We start from the raw sequence: 26,258 nt of genomic DNA, 5'->3' as shown, positions 1-26,258 counted from the left end.
CAATGGAATTGTTTTGGGTTTTGGGAATTTTGAATCGGGGCGTGGGCTCTCCCCCTCACAGCTTGGGAGGCTGGGGATATTGTGTGAGAAGTTTTGGGGTCTGCGTGAGACTTCGCTGGGGGAGTGGATCCTTCCTCCCTTTCTGCTGTTTCAGGGGATTGAGGAGAGCGGTAGCGTGGTGCTGCAGGAGTTGTGCATTGGGCTCCAGAACTTTGTCACGCTCCAATCTGGCTACAATCGAATCTGCCTGCTTTCCCTGCTTCTGCCAGCTGCTCCTTGTTAGTGCTGAGATCGAACCCTGAGTTTGCAAAAGGAGCGAGTTCCTTCCGTCCCTCCCGGCGCCGGCTGAGGGGATCACGGCATCTCTCTGCCTCGCTAGAGCCGCCTGCGCCCCCTGCGGGCCGTAGGGCAAACACGGCGCGTAGCAGGCGCGAAACTTCTGTTACTGTGGTGGTGTTTGTTCTGTTCTCTTACATATCTGTGAAAAACGAGGTTCACTCTTCTGTTAGGATTTAAAAGTTTAATAAAGGACTATAAGGGACAAAGATAATAAAGCAAAATTCACGGCTCCGGGTGCCTTGGCACTTAGCCAAGAGCACAGCTGTTATTTCGGAGACACCCTTTACATACCTGTCCTATTGCATCAGCCTAGTGCATATTCATAATCAATTATGCATATTCAAACTTTTCCTTAAACTAGTTCACATGTTCCAGGACGTTTGGCATGGCTCTTCCTTGGGTCCACCCTGTTAGAGCATGCGCATTTCTTGGTTGTGCTTTTAGTCAGTTTTTATTATCATCCTCAGAGTGGGCTTTGGTCCATGGTTTCTGCGGTAGTTGCTGATAGTTGGCGTGTCAGTAGCAGGGGTCTTTGACACACGTTGGTTGGATGTTATCCAACCAAGCAGACAGTTCAATTACCAACAAGCATAACTATATTAGCTATTTCACTATTATGTCTAAGTTTAGTTAACGACAGAAATAAAGGCATTAGTTATTGTTACAAAACTACATCTTTATAACAAAGCTACTTTAATATTATACATATAGCATCTATTTGTAACAAAGCTACTTTTACATATAGCATCAATTTGTAGAAAGCCACTATTATAATATGTATCTATTACAATAACAAAGCTACTTTAACATCACTCTTTAACATTTGCAGAAAGCCAATATTATAACATTTATCTATCACAATATCTATATCTATTTTCCAGTAAAGAACTGTTATTTCTTTTCCTACATTTTTACCTGAAAGCCCCCTAATTTCAAAGTTACAATAATTTGGAGGGAGGGGTCATCTTTCCATTCCAGGAAGATTCCTGCCCTCCTTAGCAGACATCTGTCTTTTAAACCGACATTGTGTCACCAAAAACCGGGAAATAAATTCTACAAGCAGTGTGCTAGGTTAGAAAGCCAACAATAATTTATTCATAAAAATATAACTTATTTGGTAACAAATTGCTCCTTTGAGACTTTAATGTAATTTCTTCAAAGTCTCATATTCACTTATTGTATTGACCTAGTCTATACAGCAGTATGCATTGCAACAAGTGATTAAGATCACGAGTAAGAACATCACAGTAAGTACAAACAGTTGTTTTAACCATCCTAAGCTGGGGAGCCACTAATCTACTTCATGTACCTTCACACTGTAATAAACGAGGGCCAGTTATCCACAGAAGTGATTAACTGGTAATTTATTAAAAGAAAAGAGAACAAAACAAACAGACTAGGTGGAAGAACCAGGAGGGGGAGTAGCCCTCTCCTCTTAACCCAGAGGCGGGAGGACCTTGCTGTGGTAGGCTTCAATCACAGAAGGACCTCACTGTGAGAGACTCGAAGCCGCAAGAGGACATGTTCCCAGCTGAACACGGCCTTTTATGCTCTCTTTCAGTCCTTCTGATTGGTCAGTCCTCAGGGTTGCTGCTTAGCGGCTCAGTTCATTGGCTTAGATTTCCCACTTCTCAGGTGATGATTGGCTCGTCACTAGGTCTCTCCCTCTCCCCTCACAGTGCGTCGAGTGATTGGTGCAAGGTCCGGGTTGGAGGAAGGCTGGTGATTGGTGGGTGCAGCTGCCTCTCCCAAGGCTAATGTAATCCCAGTGGGGCTTAGGGACCTTCCATACTCTATATCACCACCTCCTGGCCTTTTTATATCAACTGCAGTCCTCCAAACAAAGGGCTTCCACCTCTATTCAACAGTTTAAACAGCATAACTTTATACAACCCAAATCATAACATTCAACCATCCTACCTAACACCCGTACAACCCGAATTAGGACGCATAAAACTGCCTAAACTGGAATAGCTCCTATAGCAACACCAGTATAGATGGTTAGCAGCACTTGATATGGTCGCTTCCACTTTTCTTGGAGAGGCTCTTCAGTCCAGGTTTTGAGGTAATCTCCACGTTGATACAGATGGGCTGTGATATCCAGTGTCACGGGTGCTGCCAGCACAATGTGTCTGTGGAGAGAGGAAAACAGCTTCCTGTTGCAGATAGGTAAAAACTTATAAAATGAAGGCCTTGTTACCTTTGTAAAATCATGGCTCACTCCTGTTACTTTGGCTAAGTAGAAAAGGATTCTGGGTAATGACTCATCTGGAATAGAGGTAGAAAACAAGTTATGTAACCATAGAAAAACAAGTTATATAACCATCACATGCTCACATCGTGGTTTATGGTGGTTGGTTGAATTATATTTGTTGTGTTTTAAAGGAATGATACTAATAAAGGCCTAATTGCTTTAAAAGGCCTGGGTTTTGCAATAAAAGAGTTCCTTTCTGCACCTGCCTGGAGACTCTGTGTCATTTTGTATCGTATCACCTTCCTATGGGATTTCATATATTCTGTTAGACTCTAGTTCATTCTTCCTACTTTCCCACTTGACTGAGGTCTCCATGGATTGTGCAAGTCTCACTTTACCCCTAACATTTTAGCTGGCCTTTGTGCTATTTCAGCAATGATGTGAACCTCTGTCCAGTGATATTCCCACTCACACTCCAAACCTTAGGATCATTTTCTTCACCAAAATCTTTACCAGCTTTGTTAGTGCAACAAGAAGAAACTTCTGGCCATCCTGAAAAAGTATCTACCAGTACCAATAAATACCTACTGCCCTTTTGCCATGGTGGTTCAGCAAAGTCTATTTGCCAACAGCCTCCTGAACCATTTCCTTTCTTAACAGTCACAGGTGTAGGATATCTTATTTCATGTGCATTGTTCTTTAAGTGTTTGGCACTTTTTAGGAATGCTTTTTATGATACCAGTCATATGTTCAAAACCTGAGGCTTCATTGCTTCTGCCATAGACTCTATTCCTCAGTGAATTACCATAGGTCCTTCCCCTGTGATTTTCCTCATAAGGTGTTGAGGAATTATTACTTGTTTGCTGGGTGTAATCCACCATCCTTCAGGACTCTTTTCAGCATGTAACAATTTTGCCAGTTTCTCATCTTTAGCCTGATAATAGGAAGCCTGCTTGTCCAAATACTGTTATTTCTCAGGTAAGACCAACAGGATGTCCCCACCAGCAGCCTCCTTGGCCGCTTTGTCAGCCAGGCAATTTCCAAAATTTACTGGGGCCTGTCCAGACTAATGACATTTACAATGCTTTAATGCCACCTTTAAAGACAGCTGCACCCCCTCTAACAATCTCTGTTATTATTTGTCCATGTTTCACAGGGGATCCCTGGGAGGTTAACAGCCCTCTCTTTCCAAATGGTTCCATGGTCATGGACCATTCCAAAAGCAAACTTTAAGTCTGTCCATATATTTACAATCTTATTCTGTGAGAGCTCCAATGGTCTTGTCAATGCAATCAGTTCTGCTTTCTGAGCTGATGTGTTGGGGGTTATAACTTCGGCTTCTATTACCTCATGCTGAGTTACCACTGAGTTACTTGGATTTTTGGATTCCATTTTTCACAAAGCTGCTCCCATCCATGAAGAGTTCCCAATCCATGTCTTCCAAGTTCTGTAGGTCATCTCAACTACAGTATACCTGTTGAGTGGCCTGCAAACAATCATGGGCCAATTCCTTTCATTATGGGCCAGCTGTTAAGAGCAATGCTGGATTCAGAGGGTTAGTTACTTTTAACTCCACATCATCTTGTTCTAGCAGTACTGTCTGGTATGTTAACATCCTTCTTGGTGATAACCAGTGTCCTCCTCTTTGTTCCAACATCACTACAACTGTACAGGGCACAAAAACAGTCAATTGCTGCCCCGGGGTTAATTTTGTTCCTTCCTGGATTTGGAGGACTGCTACCACTACTGTCCTGAGGCAGGCTGACCATCCTTTGCTCTTCTAGGATGCCAGTTGTTGTGTCAATATCCCCAATGCCAAATGCAATTTTTCATGCACAAATATTTCAAAAGGTTTTCCTAAGTCCAGTAGTCCCAGTGCAGGAGCAGTCAATAGATCATGCTTCAATTCCTGAAAGGCTTTCCGGCATTCAGGCTCAGTTCTTTTTTAGAAAGTGGCTCAGGAGTCTGACAGATATCCTCCTTTCTTTCCTGGCCCAGACTCCTTTGTCCATGTGAAACAGCAAATCTCCTAAACTGCAAGTACCCTTCCAGTTACAAGGTGAAGCCTTTCCACAGAACAGTTCACCTGAGCAGGCACAGGCCTCTGCAGTGCTGCACCAATCCCTCAGCCACAGGACAAACCCAACCAGCTCATTGTAACAGAGGAGCTTGCGGCCAGAAACTTGGATTTTTTATTTTTCAAATGTAATCTGTACATTTAATTTACTCAATACATCTCTTCCTAGTATTGGTATGAGACATTCAGGTATATAAGGAAATTGATGGGCTAACACCCACTTACGAATTCCAAATTTTGATGTTGAAAGAAAGGCCTATTTTCCTTTTGTTCTGTCACACCAACATGAATTGTTTCCTGAGTAAATTTTCCTTTAGGCCTATTTAAAACTGAATACACCACTCCAGTATCTACTAAGAAATTCTGTTTGTCATTCCCCAGCGTTAATGTAACCAGAGGTTCAGCTGGGGATGACACATCCAGTCCGCATCGCACATCTCCTAACATCTGGAGCCTTCCTGCCTGATCAGGAGCCTTGGGTGAAGTCCAGGGTCCAGCAGCTTCTGTTTGTCCCTTTCCCACAGACATTCCCATTTCCAGTGGCCCTTCTCTTAACAAATAGCACACAGACCTCTGTGCAACTGCCTGTAATTCCTTCTCTGCCTCTTTCCTATGATGCCCCCCCTTACTGGGCTTTGTTCTGCTATCGCAGCTTTCACTCCTAATTACTGTACATGTTCCATGCTGCTTCTAACAACTTACTCAAATCCCTAGGAATAACATATCCAATCATCACATACCTTCACAACTTTCTCCAGGTCTTCCCTACAAGTTCATGCTATAGGACTAAACCCTTCATCGATTTCCAAACCCAAAATTTTTTCTTCTGCTCCTCCATCAGCTTGATCACTTATGCCTCTTTTGCCTGCAGCTGGACAAAGTCCCCAGCTGCAACCTCATCTACTCTGTCAGCTCCTCTTGTCCCCTTGTGGCCTCTCATGGACCCTCACGGCCCCTCCCAAACTCTCTCTTCCATGACCATACTTTCAGTGTTTCCCAATACTACAAGCTCAGCAGCATGTTTAGGCTTTTTTTCTTGCTCTTTCTCTAAAGCTAAAATCACTTAAGGATCCCTTAATAACAAGTTACACTGTATGTGTGTGCATTTGTAAAACAAATCTACATACAACACCTTAACAATTATGGATTCCTCAGCTCCTACCACCTGCTGCAGTGGGGCATGTACTACCTGTGTGCCCCCCGTGCCCCCCTTATCTGCCCTGTTATGGGCTAAAACTTTCATTACCGTGGTCACTTTCTTCTTCTTCCAATTCCTCACCCACTCCCTGCCATTGTTCTCTCCTGTGCTCCCCTTCCTTGATCCAGTCTCCCCTTGTACACTGATAAACTGACACTTAAAGGGACTCCAGAAATTTTTTGTGCTTTTATCCCCACCCACACAGCTAACTTTCTGCTGGGAAATCTTGTGCAACTTGCACTGGAGAATTGCTAGGATCTCAAACTTTAAACAATTTAACATTTGCTTTTTTATAGAAGTAAGCCTGAGAGAGAGATGTCATTTATCTATGATCATGTGGTTGAATCACCAGCAAATGACAGCTGGTGGCAGATCCTCTGGACCAGGCTAGACCTTCTAGTAGACCCATTTGAGCATTTATGACTTGAAGATGCACTGCTTGAGCATGATGCTTAAGGGGGATATGCTTACTGATATGTGCAGAGCCAGAAGGGAGTTGAATCAGCAGAGCAGATGTTCTAAGTACCCAGCAGGCAGTACTTCCTATAAAACTCACTGTGTTTGGTTTTACTGGAATCTGTGTCACTGACTCCATTTATCCTTTTTTTCCTTTTCCATGTAAAAACGCGGATCAGGTGTATCATATATTTGCCTTAAGCCTGTACAGGTTTTGCTGGCTAGTGGCTCAAATGGCTCTGCTTATATGAAGTCAGAAGTCCAGAAATCAAGGGAAGAATGAAGAAGTATATTAATACTGGAATGTGTCCACCCAGAAGGCAGAGGAAAGAAAAAAGAATAGACCTCATTCGTGACAGAAGGAATTTTAGATTGTTTCTTTCACCAGCATGCAGGGTGCATTACAGCTGAATAAATTAAAAAAAAGAGGAACAAAGACCTCTCTGGATTTTAGGACAAGAGCTCTCTACTTCCTCTCTTTTTCACTAACTTCAAAGGTTTTATCATCCCAGAGAGTCTGTGTCACCTTGACCATCACCAGCTCCAGAGAAGGTAACATACAAAGAACCTTATGAAACTTGGCAAACAGGTTCCTGTAAAAAGAAACAGTTGACGTAAGAACACAGAATTGGGCAGAAGGGAATTTCTGTGCCTTGTTCTCCTCTAAATATAAAAATATTTTGAATCTTCCGCCACTGCTGGTTTGTCTGGATTATTTTTCATTTGCATCTGTCTGTCCTGAGGTTACCTCTGGTCTTTACCTACTACTTCAGTACCATCCTTTCCCTGCTCAGCTCTAATTTATTCCCTCTCTTCCAAAGAAGCAGCCCTTTTGTTTTCCAGAACCTTTCATCATTTTCTTCTCTAGGTTTCTCCAGCCCACTGAAGAAGTAATAACATTTGCCTAAATGCAGACATTTTCCACCTCAGTAGATGTGAATTACTGTAATATATTGCTCAAATCCCCCAAAAGTCCCCTTTATTTTCATGAAATAAGAGCAGGAAGATTTCACTGGGATTTCCCTCCTTTCATGGCTTTGATGGCCCAGGGTTCTTCTGGATAAATTTGTTTTAAGCTGTGCAGTGGGCAGTCCTCTGGAGTTCCCTCTAAAATCCCCTCAGCTATAGTGAAGGCAGGTGAGCACAGCAAACTTACTAACACATTTTTCTCATTAAAACAAAAAGAGTGTGAAGGGTGTAGGTACATCAGTCTCAAACAGCTGGGGGGTTAGTTGCTGGCTTGTTTTAGAGAGAACAAAAAGGGGAAGACTAGCAGAGGGAAAATTAAGTGAAGACCTACTGACTGATTCTAGGAAATAGAAAGAAAGGTGGAAATAAAGGTAGTGGTGAAGTTGAAATTTTGTTGAAAAGCCAAGGGGCTTTGGTTAGTTGGCAGGGAAAAAAGGCTGCACTAAATCAAGCACGGTGGTGGGAAAGATGTCTCCAAGTACACCTCTACCCATCTGGAAGAGACATTGCCTTGACCTCCAGACGCCAGCGATGAGACAGCTGATCTGTTGGAGGCAGCAGAAGCTTTCTGTTTCTACAGGTCAAAAGGCACTCCTTTGTGCAATGAGGTACTGAGAGCAGCAGGACAGGCAAGGTTTAATGCATGTGAGCCTGGGATGGCCCGGGAAAGCTACAAACATCACCTTCTTCCTTAAGACAGTGTAGTCGATTGCCCCACATATTCCCACACATCTGTGTCTTAAATGAGTTTCTGGGTTTATGTGGGCAGCACCTTTGCCAATTAATTTTGGCAATGAGTTGAAATTGTGCTGTTTGCTTTTTCCTGTGAGCAATGATGGCTTAAAACAGGAGACCTTCTAGAGCCCGGCGAGATAAATATTGCAACTGATATGAACAGCGTATGAACATGTGCATATGTATGAAAGCATCTGAAGAAAGAGCAGACACTGAATGTCCTGTATTTATCACTAAGAATGCTGTTTCTAATTAATCAGACTGGGAAATGGGTTGTTTCTGTCAAGCCTGTGACAAGGCCTGATAAGTTATCCCTGTTGTAATTTTATCATTGGAAAATCCTAATCTAGCAACAGGAAGATAGCAGCGAGATTGCCCAGTATCACTTCTGCTGCCCCTTTTCCTCTCCACCCAACAGGAAGGTAGCAGCGAAAGCAAAAGAAGACTACTCCCAATTATATAAGAGATATAGCCCAAAATAATTTGTTACTGGGCTGTTATGAATACCCTCGAGGGAAAGGTTACCTCTGGATGAATAAGGCGCTCGCTGCTGTACTGGGACACTGCCAGCTCCGGCTCTGGGACAAGGGACAGACCGTGACGCCGGGGGCGAGGCGTGGGGACTCCCGCCTCTCCGGGGCTCACATTCCATCTTTTTCCCTGCTTCCATGTACTTGGCCGTGAGCAACCACCCCTCTCGCCGCCTTCCCCGGTCGCATTCCCAGGACTGAGGAGGGTTTCGGGCGGAGGTGGGCAGTGGGTGCCGGGCGCGGGTCAGCCTGACAGCGCCGCCGGGAACGGGACCTCGCCGAGGGCACGCAAGGCTGGAGCCACCGCCCGCGACTCGCGTCTCCTTCCTCCGTCTTTCTTAGCCGGAGGGTCCTCCAGATGCCGGGCTCGGTCAGCAGCTGCCTTCGGAACCCTGGTGTGACGCCAGTAGGGTGACAGTTTCTTTAAAATTGAAGTGGCGGGGGAGCGGTTTGTCCAGGGAGAGGCACAGCCGGTGGCTCAGGAGCCCTCCGAGATGCGGTTTGGGAAGGCGCAGCAAAGGATTTGCGCTTTACTTGCCCCAATCTTTAACCCCTTTTCTTCTTCTTCTTCTTCTTCTTTTTCTTCTTCTGTTCGTTTTGGTTTTTGTTTCCCCACCCTGCAGTACCCGTAATTGAGGTTGTGACCTAAAGGGATTTTCTTTTCTTTCTGTGCCCGGTATAGCTACTGTACCTACACAGTATAGCCTCGTTCCTCATTGTGTGAATGCTTGTAGCTACCCCGGGTGTGTGCGATGGTGCATTAAGAGCTTTAACGGGTACTCAAGCAGTGAGGCAGAGGGTTGTTATTGAAAACTCTGCTTGCCTGCAGGTGTGGCAAATTTTTCCCTGTTTTTATAAACAATTCTGTAACTCCATAGTTTCTGCTTGCTATGGTGGCCCTTGATTTCTGCACCCTTGTAGGAATATCTATCTGAATTTCTTATAGCCATGCTCAAATATCTGACTACACAAACTTTTTTCATTTGGCTCGTTGCTGATGGGTTCTTGTTTCCTGATCCCACACGTAACAACTTGGTCTCTGCTTGTGCTTCGTAACTGGAGAGTTATATCAGGAGTTCTTCTAGCACAAAAATACTTTTTTCTTCCTCTTATTTATTTGTTTGTTTGTTTATTTACCACCCCACCTTTTTAATATAGAAAATGCTTTTTAGTTAATTCTCTCTTTTATTTTTTGCATCTTGTCTTTATAAGGTTTGGCTTTGCTTACATTCTTGACAAAAGATCGTCCCAAGATGCATCAGCTAGTTTTGCAGGCATTGGCAAAAAACTCAGCATGGGCAGAGTGTGTTACAGAGGTATTTTTTGCAAAATAATGTTTCCACTTGACTATAACACCAACTTCAGCGCCAGGCAGGTTTGCAATTCAGTTGTAGGAAACAGGGCAATAAGACTTGTTAAATCTTTCTGTATGACCCCAGAACTACATTCTTTTTCACATAAGAAATCTACTATTAATTTTTGCACCCATGCAATATCACCAGAAGATGATCTGTCATCTGTCCTTGTCTTTCTTCAGGTAAAGCAGATTTTCTCTTCCAACATGACTTTACGAGTTCTGGTTTTGTGTTTGGCATGTTCTGGGCTTGGAAAGGCAAATGGTAAGTTGAATTTTCTGAAATTCGCTTGAAAATGTTTGGGGAACTGGTTTCAGATTTCTGAGGCTTCAACAAAGTAAGAGACAAAAACAGGTGAAATACAGATTGCTGGTGCTTTTTGACATGCTACATAGCTGAGACAGGCATGGAGCTGGTAGTTTAGACACAAAACTTCCTGGAGTAGCATTTAGAGATGGGAGGGAGAAGAAGCATCCCATATCTACAGTGACACTGGACACCATTGTTAACCTGAGCTGACAGCTTCCAAGAGTGGGGCATTCCCTAAATAACTTACTTCCCTCCGTCTCAAATGCACTGTGAAACTACAGTTCAGAAAGTCTTTTTAAGGCATTTTGCTGTTTACTTCTCTAATAATGGCTTGGTGTGTACTTCCCTTAGGCATTTGATCTTCCTCTAACTCTTAGGAAACAAAAATTGAGTATTTGCTGAGAATAGAAAGCCATGAGCTGATTTAGTAAAACTTAAGAGGGAAGTCTGCAGATATAGGTACAGAAATAAGTAAGTCTTTTTTTCTTTTAAGTAGCTTAGAAGAAAGCTAAAGCCTCAGCAAATGTAAATCAACATAACTTCATTGATTTCTAGGAGTATGCAGGAGATGGACTTTTTTGCAGGGGAAAGCCATAAAAACAATATGTAACTGAAGGAGTTTTGTCTGTGGGTAATCCAGGCCTTAGAATCAACATTAGGCTTCTGAATATGTGTGGTATCTGCCCATGTCATTAACTGTTTACTGTCACTGTAGTGGTTCCACAGGCTAAACACACAAAAGTGAGAATGGGTGACAATGTGACTCTGAGCTGTGCCCTGACAAAAGCCATGGATGTTCTGCAAGTGACGTGGCAAAAGGACTCCGAAGAATTACATGATAATATAGCTACATACAGCAAAACAAATGGATTAAAGATTCACAAGCCCTATGAAGACAGAATGAATTTCACAAGCTTGGAACTCTACAAGACAAGCATAACTTTTTGGGATACTAGAATGGATGATTCAGGATGTTACAAGTGTCTCTTCAATGCTTACCCTTTTGGCACCTTCTCAGGAGATACCTGCCTGAGTGTTTTTGGTGAGGTTCTCTGCAGGGATATGTTTCTAGTGAAATAAGAGGAGTTTTCTCACCCACAGTATTTCCTTGAGTAGATTCAAGAACTGCAGTGATAGGAGCACCCCTTTGTGAAACATGATGTAGAAACAGAGCACTACTTCTGTGAGCAAAACACTGTGGGTCATATTCAAGACTATTGTGTTTGTTTTGGCTCTTGCTTGTTATTCCATGAGTAGCAGCTGAAAAGCAAGGAGTGGGATCTCTCTAAGTCCTTGATCAGTCCCAGCTGGAACCTGGGCAAACCAACACTGCCTGTTGCAGTTTCCTTTTGCTGCAAGGTACAACCCCCGTGCTGTGAGCTGCTCTGCCAAACCCTACCATTGATAGGGAATTAGCAGATAGGACCAAGAAATGATTTTACATAACAGATTATTTTAATACTTGGATTTCAGATTGAGTGAAATCTTTGGGGTACATAGCTTCAGTATGGGGGATGGAGGGGACCTGACCCAAGGAACTCTTCTTCATTCCTTGCTCAGTGTGAATCCAGTAAGCTTTGCTCTGATTCATAATGGTTGTACTGCTACTACTGTTTATGACCAGGTGCTCACTGTGGTGATGACTTGTCTCATTTGTGTGTTGGAAGGTCTCAATGCATCTGTCCATTACAACATTTCTGAAGGTCGTTTGATAGTCATCTGTAATGCTGATGGCCTCCCAGAGCCCACCATCACCTGGAACAACCTGTTCAATTCTACTCCTACACAGAAGACAGTCAAGCACAAAAATGGGATTGTGTCCATTACCAGTGAACTGGAAATCTACAACATTCAGAGCATCAGTGCACAGGATTTGACCTGCAGTGTAAACAACACAAATGAAAAAATTGAGTTGCCTGTGAAAATAAAAGGAGGTAGGAAGCAGTACAAGCAACTTGTTAGAATTCTCTTGGCCTCCATGTTTTGCAGTAGCATGTTTGGGTAGGAATCTTCTGGGAAGTGGAGGGAATGAGATGTGTATATGTCAGGAAATCCTATTTGCATTCATTGTTGTCTTTCGGTAATAACCTGTCTTTGCAGTAATAACATATTGGAATCCTATCCAAGAGGGGAAAAAAAGCCAGACTAATCAGCTAGGGAGATACGAGGTTTAGAGGCACCATGCATTTTGCAGCAAGTTGAACTTAGGTTTCCACGTAGGCCTTCATATTTTTTATTAACAACCTGAAAATAAATATAAATATGTCAGCTGATATCTATGAGTAGAATGATGAGTAGAAACTCTATGGGTTGTTTGATGAATTCGGAAGTTTTGAAATTCATAACAAACTGTCTCTGAATCAAATGTTTCAGTTCAACTTACTGCATGTTTTGTTGTATTTAACCCATATATTATGTTCTAGTTTCTCTGATTTTTTTGCTAAGGAACATGTGCGCTGCAGTAATGGTCAGGGAGGAATAGTACTTTCAGGCATACAAGGAGGGAGTCAGTTGAAGATATTTACATTTGGTTTATACAGAAATCTTAGATACATTAATGTAACATCTGAATATCTTGTAGGGTTAATTTATTTCTTCTTCCAACATTCTGTTCTGCTGGAAAGACTTTCACCCTGTTTCTTCAGATAAGGAACAGCAACATTAAAAGCTGAAGTGCCATTCTTAGTTCATCTAGGAGCATTGACTTAGGTGATCTAAAATTCACGTCTCTAAATCCAGAGCCTTAAATTGAAGACCACTTGTAAATTAGCAAGACAGGAAAAGTAGCTTGTATAGCTGTGGGTTAATTCTGAAATTACATGCTCAAGAAGTGGTTGTTATAGGGATAGTAGTAAAGAGCAGGAACTGATTTTTAATATCTGCTCTCTAAACATTCAAAAGCAATTTAGTTCTTAATTCTGAATTACATTAACTGAAAAAGCATATCAATATTTTTGTCCCGTCTCTAATATTATTCTGTTTTGGTCTTCTAAAAAGAAAATGTGTATCTCAGAAAGCAGAGAACTAAGACCATTGTTATTTCTTGCTAAGTGGGTAAAAAATCAGCTAACAGCTTGTTGTTTTAACAATCTTATATTTTAGAGGATGAGAAGTTCAAATGAATAGTTCAATGTTATTTTTGTTAAAAGACAATAGTTTTGGCTTGAGTCAAATAAATTTTAAGTCATAGAGTTTTCCAGCTAATGTCAGTGAACATTGAAATGGGCCCTTGTATTAGCATTTTGATTAACGTCAGTCAAATGAAGTGGCTTATGTCTAACCAGGGAGGAACATCTACACTCAGCTGTTGGGTAGAGCTATTTGCAGTCAGCAAAACATAGCCTGTCTTCTCTTCTTAAAATTAATCTTGCCTTTTCAACAGTGTTAATGTTTAAAAGTAAAAATAATAAAATTCTGGGTGAACAAAAAACTCTTCTGAAATTGTTAAGACTTGTATGAAGTTCTGCTTGTGTATGTATGCCAACCACAGTTTCAGGTATGGGAATGGCAGTTTTCTTTGCCATGAGCACATCTTTTCTTCACATTTTCTGTGGGTAAGTAGTTTTGTTTTTGAAGACACATAGGTTTACTCTCTCTGCTGAGAAATTTCTGCTTTCATGTATCTTATCAATATCTTTAACCGTATCAGTGGCACCACTGTCATTAATCAGACATTCTCTTGGCTCATTTTACTTTTTTCTCTATAAACTAGATTAATTTGCTGTGGGTTTTTTGTTGTTTTGTTTTCACAGAAGAGGGATCTTCATTGCTTTGGCTGGTGATTATTGTGGTGATTTTAGTAGTCATCATAGTTCTGATTCTGATTATGCTGTTCTGGAGGAAGATAATATGCAGGAGGAGTTGAAGTGGTGAGTCGCTGATGTGTGGAAACACATGGTTTTCCTAGAGTCCATAATAACGTCTGATCGTCTGCAGAGAAGAATGAGACTTTGTTGAGATACCATTGGGGGTATGAGAGTGTCATATTGGACAACTTAATAATAATAAATTATAATAGTAATATATTTATGGTTTTTAGAGGTTGCCTCAGTTGCATGTAAGTTTAAGAGTTGTTTTGCCACTGCCAAGGGACAATTCAAGGTTGAAAATTGTGAGGGAAGGATCCAAGGAGAGCAGAACATGCTTCTCTTGGTTTGCTTTCAGGTAGCAGTCTCAGCAGAACTAATTCACTTATCTTTCACGTTTTCCCGGAAGCCCATAAAGTGTAGTATGCTCAGATTATTTTTGGCAGATGAATGAAACATTGGAGAGAAACCCACCCAGGGAGAGTGATGTCCTCTCAGGGGAAGCATTTTCTACTGGTCACAGCACCATCTTTGTATTTTTTAAGACAAACAGGGTAATATGATGAAGAAGTGTGCTCAAATTTGGCATGTGAGCATGCTTCCTAATGATGAATTAAGGAGAAGTTGCAGTCAGCATAATGTCTCTGTGTTTGTAATAACCTGGTCATGGATCAATTCAACTCTCTAGCCTTAATTAGTAGTAACATAATGAACAGAAAAAAACTGGGGCGGGGGACACACCATAAGCTTCAGAAATCACAGAAATTTGATGGTTGTTGGTAGTTTCACTCTTGTTGGACTAAATCCAAACGCCATGTCTGGCTTTAAATTCCACTAATATATTTAGAAACACTAGCACATATTAACTCAGTTCCTGACTATTACCTGCTTCAGGGTGATAATGTGATATAAAGTAAAGAAATGTTTCAAGGAGTATCACACCTGTCCATTGCAAATGTAGGCTTACAGCATCTACTATTAAGAGGGCTTGACCTAATGAATCTGCTACTGCCACAGACACAAGTCTTCACTGAGAAGAAAGAGAAATGAACAGTTCTTACACCCCAGATATAATGTCTTAAATATAAAATGTATGTAAGACTTATATTGATCCTATAAAAAATACAGAAGATAAAATTTCTTGTTGAATTTTCAGACCAAGCCGGAAGTTAAAGTGCAAGGAGTTTGTTCTTAAATACTGCTTTTTAAAGGATCAGAAGAAAAAGGTGAAATGCTCACAAGAAAGATGTATCTTCATTCTAGAACAACCCTTCCAAACACAAATGAGCTTGTACTAAGCACACCTTGAAGGAGAGACCATGAGATGGAGGTGGTGTGATAGAGCTTTGGGATCACCACTAGAGCAGATCTGAGACTGGCCAGGAAAAGAGAGTGCCAAAAAGCACAGGTGCTGCCTTGCAGTGTTTTGAAGCCCCTTCACTGCATAGCAGATGAGAAGAACCACACTGGGATGCTGTGTTTGCACTGGGGCCCTGTGGGGTATGCCCAGCCGCTGCCCTGCAGGGAAAGCCTGCTGAGATAAGGAGATTGCTTAACCTCCCAGCAGGACTCCCTGGAAAGGCAACCACTTTGCAGTTACAGTGAGAAGACAGACCCAGAATCCTCTGGGACACCCTATGCAGATCCTTTGTAACCCATTGGCCTTTACCCTCTGACACCCACCCCCTGTATCCCTGTAAAGCTAGCCCTCTGCCCCTGCGAGGGAGAGAGAAGCTCGTCCCTGGCCTCCCTTTGCTGGGTGTGGACTAATAAAGTTGCCTCGTGCAGAACAGCTACGCAGGCCTCTCGTCTCTCTCCCTGGTCTGGCCTGGAGATTGCCCCCAGAGCAAGAGCTGAAATCACGAGCTTAGAATCACCAAGAGCTGACAGCTTCTGTACAGGCACTCCAGCCAGCAGCTGAGGGAAGACACCGGGCCCCAGGAAGACGATCTCTCTCGGGACCATCTCTCCGGACCGGTCACAGCTTCCTGGGTCAGAGCTACTGACCCCACAGCCAGCTGCAATAGGGCCCGAAGCTGAAGCAGTGTCAGTGAAACACTGCTTGACAAGACTAGGATGTTCATTTTTAGAGCAGGCTGAGGATGTTAATGTGTGTCCTAGCATGATTCTGGCCCACAGGCAATGCCCTTATGTGGGTTCAGTGATAGGTTGTAACAGAGCCATCCCCAACAGGCAGCGACAGCAGGTTTCTTATGCCATACACCACACACTAGGTATCCGGCTTGGAGCCCCCAAGCCATTTCATGTATCCTTGTGCCGTGACATGGGTCACGTAAGACATGATTTACTGCTGCGGAGACACCGCTGTGATGTACAACAGAGCCTGCATGTTATTTGGGAAACTTCGAACAGATCCCCCTCCCCTGCCTTGTAAGGAAAGCATAAGACACAGAAATGCATTAGTTTCAACTGAAAGCACTGTGCCTCTTTTTCCTTAGCTAAAGGCTCAAAGCTTGAAGTCCCACTATGTCACCAAGGGAAGTGGGGTCTCATGTCCTGCTGCCTGGGAAGATATCAAGATTCCTAGCCCCACATGTATGCCAACATGTCACAAGGTCAAGATTTAACGTAAATCCCTGTTCACTGGGGCAGACGGCATAAATTAGATAAGCAGTGTTTAGTAGTGGGTGTTTGTTGGATGAAAGTTTATCAAGAAAAGCAGGATTTCAATGACATCAGTTGTTTGTGTTCCTTCCCGTTTTTCATGGGTTTTGATTAACTCTGATGCCAGGATGTGACTTCTGCAGTGAGCTTGTAAGTCATTGAGTCTCTGTTCTTTTAATCTAGTCTAGTTTTTATCAGTCATGGTCTGTATCTTTTCAGTTGCTCTTTGGTCTTTAGTTTCAAAAATGTAATGCACTGAGTTGGATTGGTTTTGAATAAAGGCCGCATTACTTTATCTAGCTGATCATATTCCTTCCTACAGTGACCATCTTAGGGAAATGTCTAGTCTGTCTTCCTAATTTACATATGTTTCCCTGAAGGCATCATTAGTTACTTTGCTGTAAAACTTCAGTGGTGGCGCAGTTCGATCACTCTGTCACCATCTGATTTTTTTTTTTTTTTTTTTTTTTTTTTTTTTTTTTTTTTCCTCCCAGGATGCTTTTTTCTGTTGGCGGCTAAGGGTTACTTACAGTTTATCTTGTATATGATTCCACTGTCACTTTCCTGGCCATCCTTAGAATACTAAGAATATCTGTGGAGCTACAGTGATTTTTAACACTATATTTACAGTGCGTTACCACTCCACAAGTATTGTGATGAGGAAATCCCCTAAACTTCTTAGCTATGGAGCCTAGTCTGGTTTTGTGGTGACTTGTTTTTTCCTTGATCATCTGTAAAATATATTTATGCTTTTTAAAGCATTGGTTGTAGTTGATTCACCCAAAAGGCAGTCATATCTTTCAGAAAGCCCTTTTCTGGTTTTATCCTCTATTGTCCTCAGATTGGTTAGAATGAGGAGCAGTGCTTAGGTACATGCTTTTGGATGTGCTTTTTGTAACAGTGCAATAGAGAGCTAACAGCACTGGCTAGAGAAGGCCAGGGTCTGGGGCTTCAATACTTCTTTTCATTCTGCACTAGATAACAAGCACAGCCTTTCCAGTCTTATCAAGATGCTTGGTTTTTAAAGTAAAACAGTAGCTTTTCCTCTGGGTGGCTGGGGACTCTTCTCTGACAAAGTTTCTTCAAAGTGCTTTTGCTTCTGAGAGTAAGGTTAGGTTTTGCTTTGCTTTTATTTTTGATGCTTCTTTCCTCTTCATGATAGATACTTGGGAATCAGGTCAAGAGCTGGGGCTGAAAGTTGATGTCCCATCCCTCAGACATTTGCCTTGTGTACCAGTTACAGAGCATACATACACTTTGGTTCTTCCTGATAATGTCCCCAGTGAAGTCCCTTCACAACATTTGTGGAAAAGTGACTTGTTTGGAATCAAACTGAGCAGCCTGTGTGGCAAGTGCTGACACACAAGCTTTGGAAAACTTACATCTCATCCTTTACCAAGTAGGCAGGCAAACCTAGCTGTGCCTATCACTCGATATAAGTGCAATGAGCAGGCTGCAAAGAATCACCAGTCATAACTTCTCCATGAAGCTTCTTGGTGCTGCTCATATGATAAAAAGTTAAATCCTTTCATTCCTTACTCAACTAATAGAGCTTAACTGTAGACCACATCAAGATAAAGCAGTCCAGTTAAGAAGCCAAGTGCCCGGGTAGAAGCAAAATAAAGGCTATTAGCCTGAATAAATTCCTGTGACTTACCTGCCATTTATGTGTCTTGACTTGAATGCTTTCCATAGCATCACATGCTTATTTCATGGCTTGCAGGATACTCATATTTCAGCCTGGCCAATTAAAAAGCCTTGTAGTTAATTCTCAGGATCTAGCAATCTGCAGGGGGATAAAATTCCACGCATAAGTTTTTCCTGGAGGCTTGTGGTAACCTGTGAGGAAGGACTACTTCACAAATGCATATAAAGGCCAGAATGGGTATTTTGGGTTTGGTTTGGTTTTTAAGAATTGGTATGTTGATCTCTTTTGGGTAGCTTATATAGGTTTTGCCATGTGGAAAGCTTCAGAAATAGTCAAATAGTATGCTTTTGTTTAAAAAAACTATAACAAGAGGAAAAAAAGAATGAGGCTTCTAATTGAATAGATATGATATTGAATAGTTAAGGAAGTTGAACAGAATATGTTAACATGGAAGAAGAAAACTTGAAGAGTCATAAAAGAAGAGACTAGACCAGGCCAAAAATTCCATTCTGCAGAAAGCAGCAGCACAGAAACGTGTTCTTCCTGTTTGGAAATCAAAACATTCAGGTTTTCTTCAAGAAGAGATTTTATGGAACTCAGGTGTAAGCAGCATTGTCTTTGCCACTTAGCACTATGGTTTACTTGACCAGGTGGTGTTCAGTCAAAGGTTGGACTTGATGATCTTGGAAGCCTTTCCCAACCTTAATGATTCTACGATTGTATCTGAACACAACCAGCTATCTGTATTCCAAAGAAATGCAGAACCTCAATGTGCTTCATATGTTACACAGGTACTACAAAACAGGTTCAAAATTTGTTATGAGCTGGAGATCACTTAATACCCTGAATAGGAATTTAAGATGCCCTGATTGTTACCTTTTGAAGTTTGATAGTTGCTACAAATAGTATAGAATCAGGTCCGGTAAGTGTAAAATAGCAACTTGGCTGATCAGCTATAATATGTGGGTATGAGAAACTGTTAGGCTTTTAGGAGTTCTCCTTTTGTTTTTCTTTTTCTCTTAAGGAATTTCCCCATACATGTTGCTAGGAGACAATAATTACTGGATACTTAAGAGAGACAAAAAGACCGGGCCACAGGGGGAGGGGTCCAGATGGCTGCCCTCTTTTACCTGGGATTTTCTCGTGTGGGGCAGAGATGCCGCATGATCTGGACTGGGAAAAGGAGGTTGAGTGCAGCCCCTAGCTCTCTTGTTCTCCTGGCGTTCAGAGGGGAGAGAGGCTGCTGTCGTTGTGGAGAGACTTTGTCGCTGCTGCGGGCATCTGCCTTCTGCTGCCTTTCTTCTACCGTCAGTGGAGCTTGCTCACTGGAGCAGCTGTTGCACTGGGACCCTATTTAACACCCTACCTCACTAAAAGAGGTATCACCACCTGCTCAAGTGCCTCAGGGGACCCCGGGATCCCAAACTTGCCTTTCCCTGACCCACTGGGAGTCGGGGCCGTGGCTGTCCTGCCCCTGCGGTTCCTTTGCCACTGCTCCAAGTCTTCGCTACACTGTAGCTCCATACACCCTACCTGCCGAAACATTCCAGGGTTTCTGCTGCAGCTCCGGAGTTTGATAGCATCTCATCTGCCACACGGGATTTTGTGTTCATCCCTGCTGTTCCAGCCTGCTGTTCCCAAAGGTCTTGCTTGGGTGCCGGGATCGGCTGCCCCAAATGGTTTGTGAAGCCTTTCTTCCATCCCTTCCTGGCTCAGCCAAGCCGCCATTACTGTGTGCTCCCCGAGCTTGCGCCACAGCGCCCCCTGCAGGCGCGGGGAACCATCGCACCCACCCTGCCTGGCCGGGAGCCACCAGCGCCCCTGCTGGCTGTAAGCGGAACTGCACCGAAGGGGAAAGGGTCCGACAGCCGAGAGAGGCTGGCACTGGGCTCCTGGTTCTGTTTGTTATTACTGGCATAGTTATTGTTGTTTGTTTGCCTTGTTTTATATATATATATATATATATATGTATATATAAGTAAGTAACTGTTATTCCTATCGTCATATCTTTGCCTGAAAGCTCCTTAATTTCAAAATTATAATAATTCGGAGGGAAGGGGGTTGTATTTTCCATTACAAGGGAGGCTCCTGCCTTCCTTAGCAGACACCTGTCTTTCAAACCAAGACAGAAACCCAAATTCTGGTGGCCAAATATGTCCTGGAAGTCTGGGAAAAAAATATTATGCAGGAAATTCCAGGTTTTGGGAAACATTATAAGAACAAGTACTCAGTTACACTTTTCATTGCTTTGTTTATAGTAAAGGTAGTCATTAATTCTGGAAGAGTCATTATAGCAGTATTCTCTAGTCTGTATTCAGTTTAGGGAAGGTTCTGTTTCTAAGATCTAGCTTAAAAACTGCAACATTTCTTATCTTATGACGTGACATGTTTCTTCAGTTGATTTGCTTTGACATCTCGTTTTCTTACTAGCAAGAGACTCGCTAGTTGAGAAAATATAGTAGCAGCTTAGTTTCAGGAGAATTTTCAGAATCATTTTTCTGGAGAAGACCACTAAATACCAGACTTTCAGATTATAAACTTGGGACATAACTCCCTCTTTCATGAGGCAGATGGATATAACACACTTCCTTTGCTCACAGAGGAATGGGTTTCTAGCAGTCACGTCCCAGCTGGTGAGGCTCATTTTAGAGAAACTTGGTTTGCTCTCATGTGTGGCTTTAATGGAAGCAGGAGATTATATTTGTCCTATTTTGAATTCCTGCAAAATAGCAAAAAATGTGCAGCGAATATACGACAGCCTCATTCCTTTACCCTTCTTAATACTATACCAAAAAACCACCCCAAACCCAAGCCAACCAACCAAACAAAAATCCCAAAACCCAAAAATGCCACAGTGTAAAAACAGTATAGCCAAACAGACCTAAACAGAGCTACTGAGGGGAGGAATTAAATAACCAAACAACAGCCCTCATGACAAAAATGGGTAATTCAGTGAAAGGGTAATTCTGCTGCCAGGCTGCCCAGCAGGTTTCCCACAGAGGTAAATATTTTGCAACTCAAGTGAAGATGTTTTCTGCATTTAATCACTCACTGTTTCCAGACAGCTCTTGTTCCCTAGTGTCTTGGGGTGACTTTATGATGTGTATCCCATATCACTGCCCTATGCCCAGAAATTTCTTGTGCCTTTCTATGCCTTTAAACTGAGCCTGAGAGGGGGAAGGGAAAAAAAAACTGAGCAAAACTTTTTCAAAGCAGTTTGCAGCTTGTTCAAGGTCAGACAGAGATAGCGACTTTTTTTTCCCAGCCAGCTTTCAACTAGGTTTTCTTTCAGTCTTTTTGTTTTTCCTTCTCCAGAGAGAGACTGAGAGTTGGACTTTTTTTCCTTCCCTGGAATTTCGGATTTTTTCCCTTTTTCCATGGATTGCTTCAATATCAGAACACATTGGGAGGACTTTCCACCGAGCACAGAGGGCCTGGCCCTAGGCCAAGCCCCAGCTTCGAGGAGACCAAAGGGAGGACTCTAATACTTTCCCAGGTTTTTTCTTCACAGCAAAAGATTTTATTATTTAGCATTATTTTCCTCTTCCAGTGTGTTTGTTAATAAATAGTTTTTATCTCTTTCACTTTCCTTCGAGGAAAATTTTTTTTTTCCCGAACCTGGTGGGCGAGGGGTGGTTGTGCCTTCTCTCAGAGGATATATTTCTAAATTTGACCAAACCAGAACACCTAGTAATTCCACTTAATTTTCTGTTCACAGAAACGTGCAGTACCCTCTGGTCTGTATCATATATAGAGGGAGGATGGGCACACTTTCCAAGCTTTCCACACTTTAGTGCTACCTGTGCAGCACAGGGATGGCTGGTGCTTTGTTTGTTTTCCCTGACATGTTTTGCTGGGAAAAGCATGCTCCTTATTGTGCTTTCCATTCAGAAGAGCCAGGAAAAGGGTGTGGCAGAGGAGGAAGGAGGGAAAGGTCACAGTTCTGGTCTCCTGGGCCATGGCTGGGGTTTTTGTCTGTAAGGATGAAATAAATCCTGTTTTGCTACTGACAGGATGAATGTAGTGGTGTAGGAAACATCTTGGAGTTTGTCCTGCCCATCTAAACAGAAGGCAATGAAATCTATGCTACTAAGACACAAAGCCCTTTCTTGGCGAACAGGGAGGCATTTAGTATATGTGAGCAATACAATTTCTATCTTGTGCATCATATTTGTGCTCATATTTCATCATGAAGTAATCTTCTGGTCCTTCCTTCTTTTCATTCCAACAATAGGGCTTTGTATATAACCAGAAAATAAAATGCCTGGGAGATGAAAGGGAGAAAAAATAGCATTCCTGTGATATGTGAATAGTTGCCTCACTGTTTCAATTTCTCATTCACTTCCTTGGTAAGAATTATTTATATATGCGATTCCAAAATACTTTACAAAATGCTTTGCATGTATGCAGGGTTATTAGATAAGGAACTTCTTTCATACCCCTCTACATGAAAAGTAAAGATGCCATATATTTTATTATTGTCTTCAAAGCCATGTAAAGGTAGAGTTACAAACTGGATCTCAAACATCCAAATGACATTCTGAAATATCAAACTATTTATATGCTCAATATATGTGTGTTAATTAATTATTGGTATATTATTACCAGTGAGAAAAGTTGGTTTACTTTTCACAGTTTACAAATCCTTTCAGGATTTTGTATATTCCTTATCTCACTGTCATATTCTGAAATCTGCAGTGTGTGTGATTTCCAGAATTAAAAAAGCAGGGAAGTTGTTCATCAAAGGATGGGTTTGTAACTGTTGCTCCCCACTTTCTCCACTGTGCATTTCTCTTCCTCCTGTCCCAACAGCAGCCACACTGCTAAGCAAAACCTGAGACAGCAACACAGTGGCCACAACTCATCCTGTCCTGCAGCTGTTTTTTGTGTTTTCTAGGATCCTTGAGGATTTCCATCCATCTACTGGATCATTAGAGCCAGCAGCCTGAAGCCAACATTACACATAATGACTTGACTGGCTGGAAAGAAGCAGCAATAAAAGGAAAAGACCTCGCATACACTGCCCTATCTGGAAGCTGAGTTGATCGCTGAAATGACTAGCACAATGTTTGTTATCTGGTCTAGGCCCTTAATCTTAAAATGTAGGACTGGAGGGACCACTTGTTCTGCTGCTTTGCAGAGGAGATTTTGCCAGGCGAAACCTTCTTTGCCCATGCCACTCTTGGTACTGCTGCTGGGCAACATATATTTGTCTTCTTCCAGTTGAGTTTTGAAAAAGTCCATGGATAGAAGCTCTGCAGACTCTCTGGGGATTCTCTTCCAGTGCCTAATTGCTCTTGCAGTAGAGAAGAATTTAATTTTTGTCAACATCTGTCTGCAATTTCACTTTCAGCAACTCTGAGTTCATGGCCCTCTTCCTGTCATCTGGTTTTTCTTCTCTTATCCATCTATTCCAACTTCTTTTTCTCTGTCTGGAAAGACCTACTGGACTCAAAATCAGAGGACTCAAACCACACTGGATTTGTCAAAATTACTGGGGAAGAGCAATAGGTCTCCAAGAAGGTGATTAAAAGCAGTAGCAGCCACAGTTTGGAAAGAATTGTAAGTAACTTATATAATATATAAATAATTTACTTTATTTGTCTTCTTTCTAATGCTGGAGTGTTTTCTTCTGGGTTTTTTGATTTTTTTAGGGATGTGTGTGGTGGGGTAAAAGATACGAGTGAGGAAGAGATGGTAACAAAGGCCAGTAGAGGAAGCATTGTCTTCTCCATCTTTTCTTTCCTTTCTGTTAATATCCTATCCTCCTCCTTGCTGAGCAGTCAAAAGGCATGGACTTGGTCAATAGTTTTTGTGCTCATCTTATGCACTGTTCAGAATAGTCTTCCCTGTCTTCATTCATTTTTAGTGTGTCTTTTTAAACACAGGTGAATCGCTTAGGTGGCCAAAAGCCATTATTCCATGGCTGGATCTCCTTGGGTGGTATGTCACACTCTGAGCTCACTGTCCTGTGTCACTACTGTGGCTGTAATGATACCAGCTGGCAGTCTTGCAGTGACTGAGCTTACTCATTTGTCATGCTTTTGGTAGCAGATAAAGACACTGCACTATTCTTAGGAGCTGGCACCTAATTCTGCTGCTGTCCCAGGCTGGATTGGAGCTTCTCTCCCGGCACACCAAGTAGCTCATCGCTGCCAGCCCAAGCTTGCTGGTCCAGCCATTTCCAGGCTTAAAATTCCAGGTGCTTGGCCCCATCTTGCTGGGCAGCAGCAGGCTGCTCAGGAGGACCGTGCAGTCCTGGGCATTGCCCTGCTGCTCCTCATCTTTGTGAGGGGTTGAAGGCTCCAGGTGCCCTTTGCCTCAGTGCTTGTTTTGGTTGGGACAGAGTTCATTTTCTTGATAGAAGCTACTATGAGGCTACCTTTCAGACTCTCCCCTTCCCTCCTGAGGGGTTGTGCAAGCAGCTGTGTGGTGCTTAGTTCCTGGCTGGGGTTAAACCGTGACAAGCTCTGAGCACCTTCACAGGTCTCTGCGCCTGCCACACAGGACGAAGATTGCTAAAAGCAAGCCTACCTTTGGGTGTACCTTCTTAGTGGCGAATTTTACTGACAGGATAGACAGATGGGAGGAGTGCAGGGAGTCCTCTGGTGATTTTTTGTTCAGCTGATGACTGCTAATGTTTAAGGTGTTTCTCAGTCTTCCTTCTGTCTGAATGTTTGTTATTGTATCAGGATCACCAACAATATTCTCTTTTCTTTTGGCTTTGATGAGCATTTGATTGTGTATCTGAAATACTCCATCTTACCAGAGTGCGTAGCACTTTCGATTGTGCTTTTTATGTCATATGTTTTCTAAGGGTACAAACTGTCAATCTGAAAAATCAACAATGGAGATTTAAAACTTAGGACTCAGTGTTCAGAACAACTATTTTGTTGGCTCTATAGCGGTGGCCTATCCAGAGTCTGGTAAAAAGTTTTGCGTGTATGTCTGCTTGTGTTACTGAGGATGTGAGGGGTGACATTTACTCTACTATTGTAGGCACAGTATGAATTATTTATTTGTATATTTCACTTTTTCTAATTAAAAAAAACCTGATCCAACCAAAACACCAACTGGTCCTTTTTTTTTTTTTCCTATTTGTTTGGGATACCAGAAATGTGTCACTGCAATTGGGCTTTTTAGTAGTTTGGATTTATACTTTGCTTCTTTTCTGTACAGAAAGTGGGAGTTCATGGGGTTTTTGAAGTGTTTTGGGGTATTTTTCTTTTCAAAAGGTTTTGAGCAAAACTTTTGAGATAAACTTACAGAAGTATTTCTGACCACAGCAGCTGCACTTTAGTTCAGATTTGAAAATAACTTCAGTCAATCAAAACAGTATATTCTATATTTTTACAATTGTTGTCTGTGTCATGTTTGTTGCTTAATTATTTTTTATCTAAAGTTACGTGCTCTACTGATACATTGTCTGTCTTGCTTTCTGTACTTCCCTGGATGAAAAGAAGCCAAATAAAGCAAATTTGAACATAAGGCCACATGATTTCTTTCATTTATAGCACAGTGCTTGTGAGCTTTTATAAATCAGTGAGAGAAGTATCATGCATGAGCTCTAAGTGCATGAATCATTCCTTTGGGAAAATCAGGAGTGACCCAGTGTACTCTTTAATACATGTGGCCTTTTGGGATTAATTGTGAAACCACAATAATTTTTGTTTCTCATGACATCAACTTGCACTTTTCTTCTTAAAAGATGTGGTCGTGAGACACTTGAATATGGTTAAAAAGATGTGTCAATGCTACTGTATCCCTAGAGGATTATGTCCTAGATCTTGAAATACTAATGAAAGGCAACAGGTTATTGCTTACCTAAGCTATATTTGTTGGTGAAATACAATAGGCAGTGATTTCCAGTGGTTTTCTAGAGATTCCAACATAAACTTTTAATTTTCTTAAGGAAAAAAATGGTTGCTGCTGATGGCTTCTGAAGAGCTCCCTCCTGTATGCTGGCCAAAAGTGCAAGTCTTGTTGCTGCAATACCTCACTCACCCTGAGAAATGGG

The 26,258-nt window shown here is 42.1% G+C and overlaps 1 protein-coding gene and 1 long non-coding RNA gene across 9 annotated transcripts; one reads left to right on the top strand and one right to left on the bottom strand.

The window, feature by feature from the left end:
• Window positions 1-1,015: 1,015 nt before the first annotated feature.
• LOC109144160 lies at window positions 1,016-8,580 on the bottom strand. The gene is made up of 2 exons (XR_002044737.3): window positions 8,494-8,580; window positions 1,016-2,471 (listed from the first exon to the last, which is right to left on the bottom strand). It is a non-coding gene; the product is annotated as an uncharacterized LOC109144160 (long non-coding RNA).
• Window positions 8,581-8,613: 33 nt separating this feature from the next.
• On the top strand, window positions 8,614-25,729 carry LOC104686987 (OX-2 membrane glycoprotein-like). Of its 8 annotated transcripts, none has more exons than XM_019283878.3 (6): window positions 8,932-9,814; window positions 10,036-10,117; window positions 10,878-11,204; window positions 11,830-12,096; window positions 13,915-14,031; window positions 23,119-25,729. In XM_019283878.3, exons 1-5 carry the CDS (start codon window positions 9,752-9,754, stop codon window positions 14,025-14,027), a joined length of 852 nt encoding a protein of 283 aa, XP_019139423.2. In that variant the 5' UTR covers window positions 8,932-9,751; the 3' UTR covers window positions 14,028-14,031; window positions 23,119-25,729. The 8 variants fall into 8 exon arrangements, with proteins under 8 accessions (XP_010394122.2, XP_010394118.2, XP_010394124.2 ...); XM_019283879.3 differs by lacking the exon at window positions 23,119-25,729 and adding an exon at window positions 15,125-15,539; XM_019283877.3 differs by having other exon boundaries at window positions 8,933-9,814; window positions 23,139-25,729.
• The last annotated feature ends 529 nt before the right edge of the window (window positions 25,730-26,258 follow it).

Source organism: Corvus cornix, chromosome 1, assembly GCF_000738735.6.
Source record: "Corvus cornix cornix isolate S_Up_H32 chromosome 1, ASM73873v5, whole genome shotgun sequence".
NCBI lineage: Eukaryota > Metazoa > Chordata > Aves > Passeriformes > Corvidae > Corvus > Corvus cornix.
The sequence above is the reverse complement of the archived record's forward strand: the minus strand, read 5'-3'. Positions and strand labels throughout refer to the sequence as shown.

Excerpts from the sequence above, each read along its gene's own strand:
- LOC104686987 (XM_019283878.3), top strand. The coding sequence starts at position 9,752 with ATGCATCAGCTAGTTTTGCAGGCATTGGCAAAAAACTCAGCATGGGCA. Across the intron at positions 9,815-10,035 it reads GGGCAGAGTGTGTTACAGAG|GTAAAGCAGATTTTCTCTTC; the intron begins GTATTTTTTGCA and ends GTCTTTCTTCAG. Across the intron at positions 11,205-11,829 it reads TACCTGCCTGAGTGTTTTTG|GTCTCAATGCATCTGTCCAT; the intron begins GTGAGGTTCTCT and ends GTGTGTTGGAAG.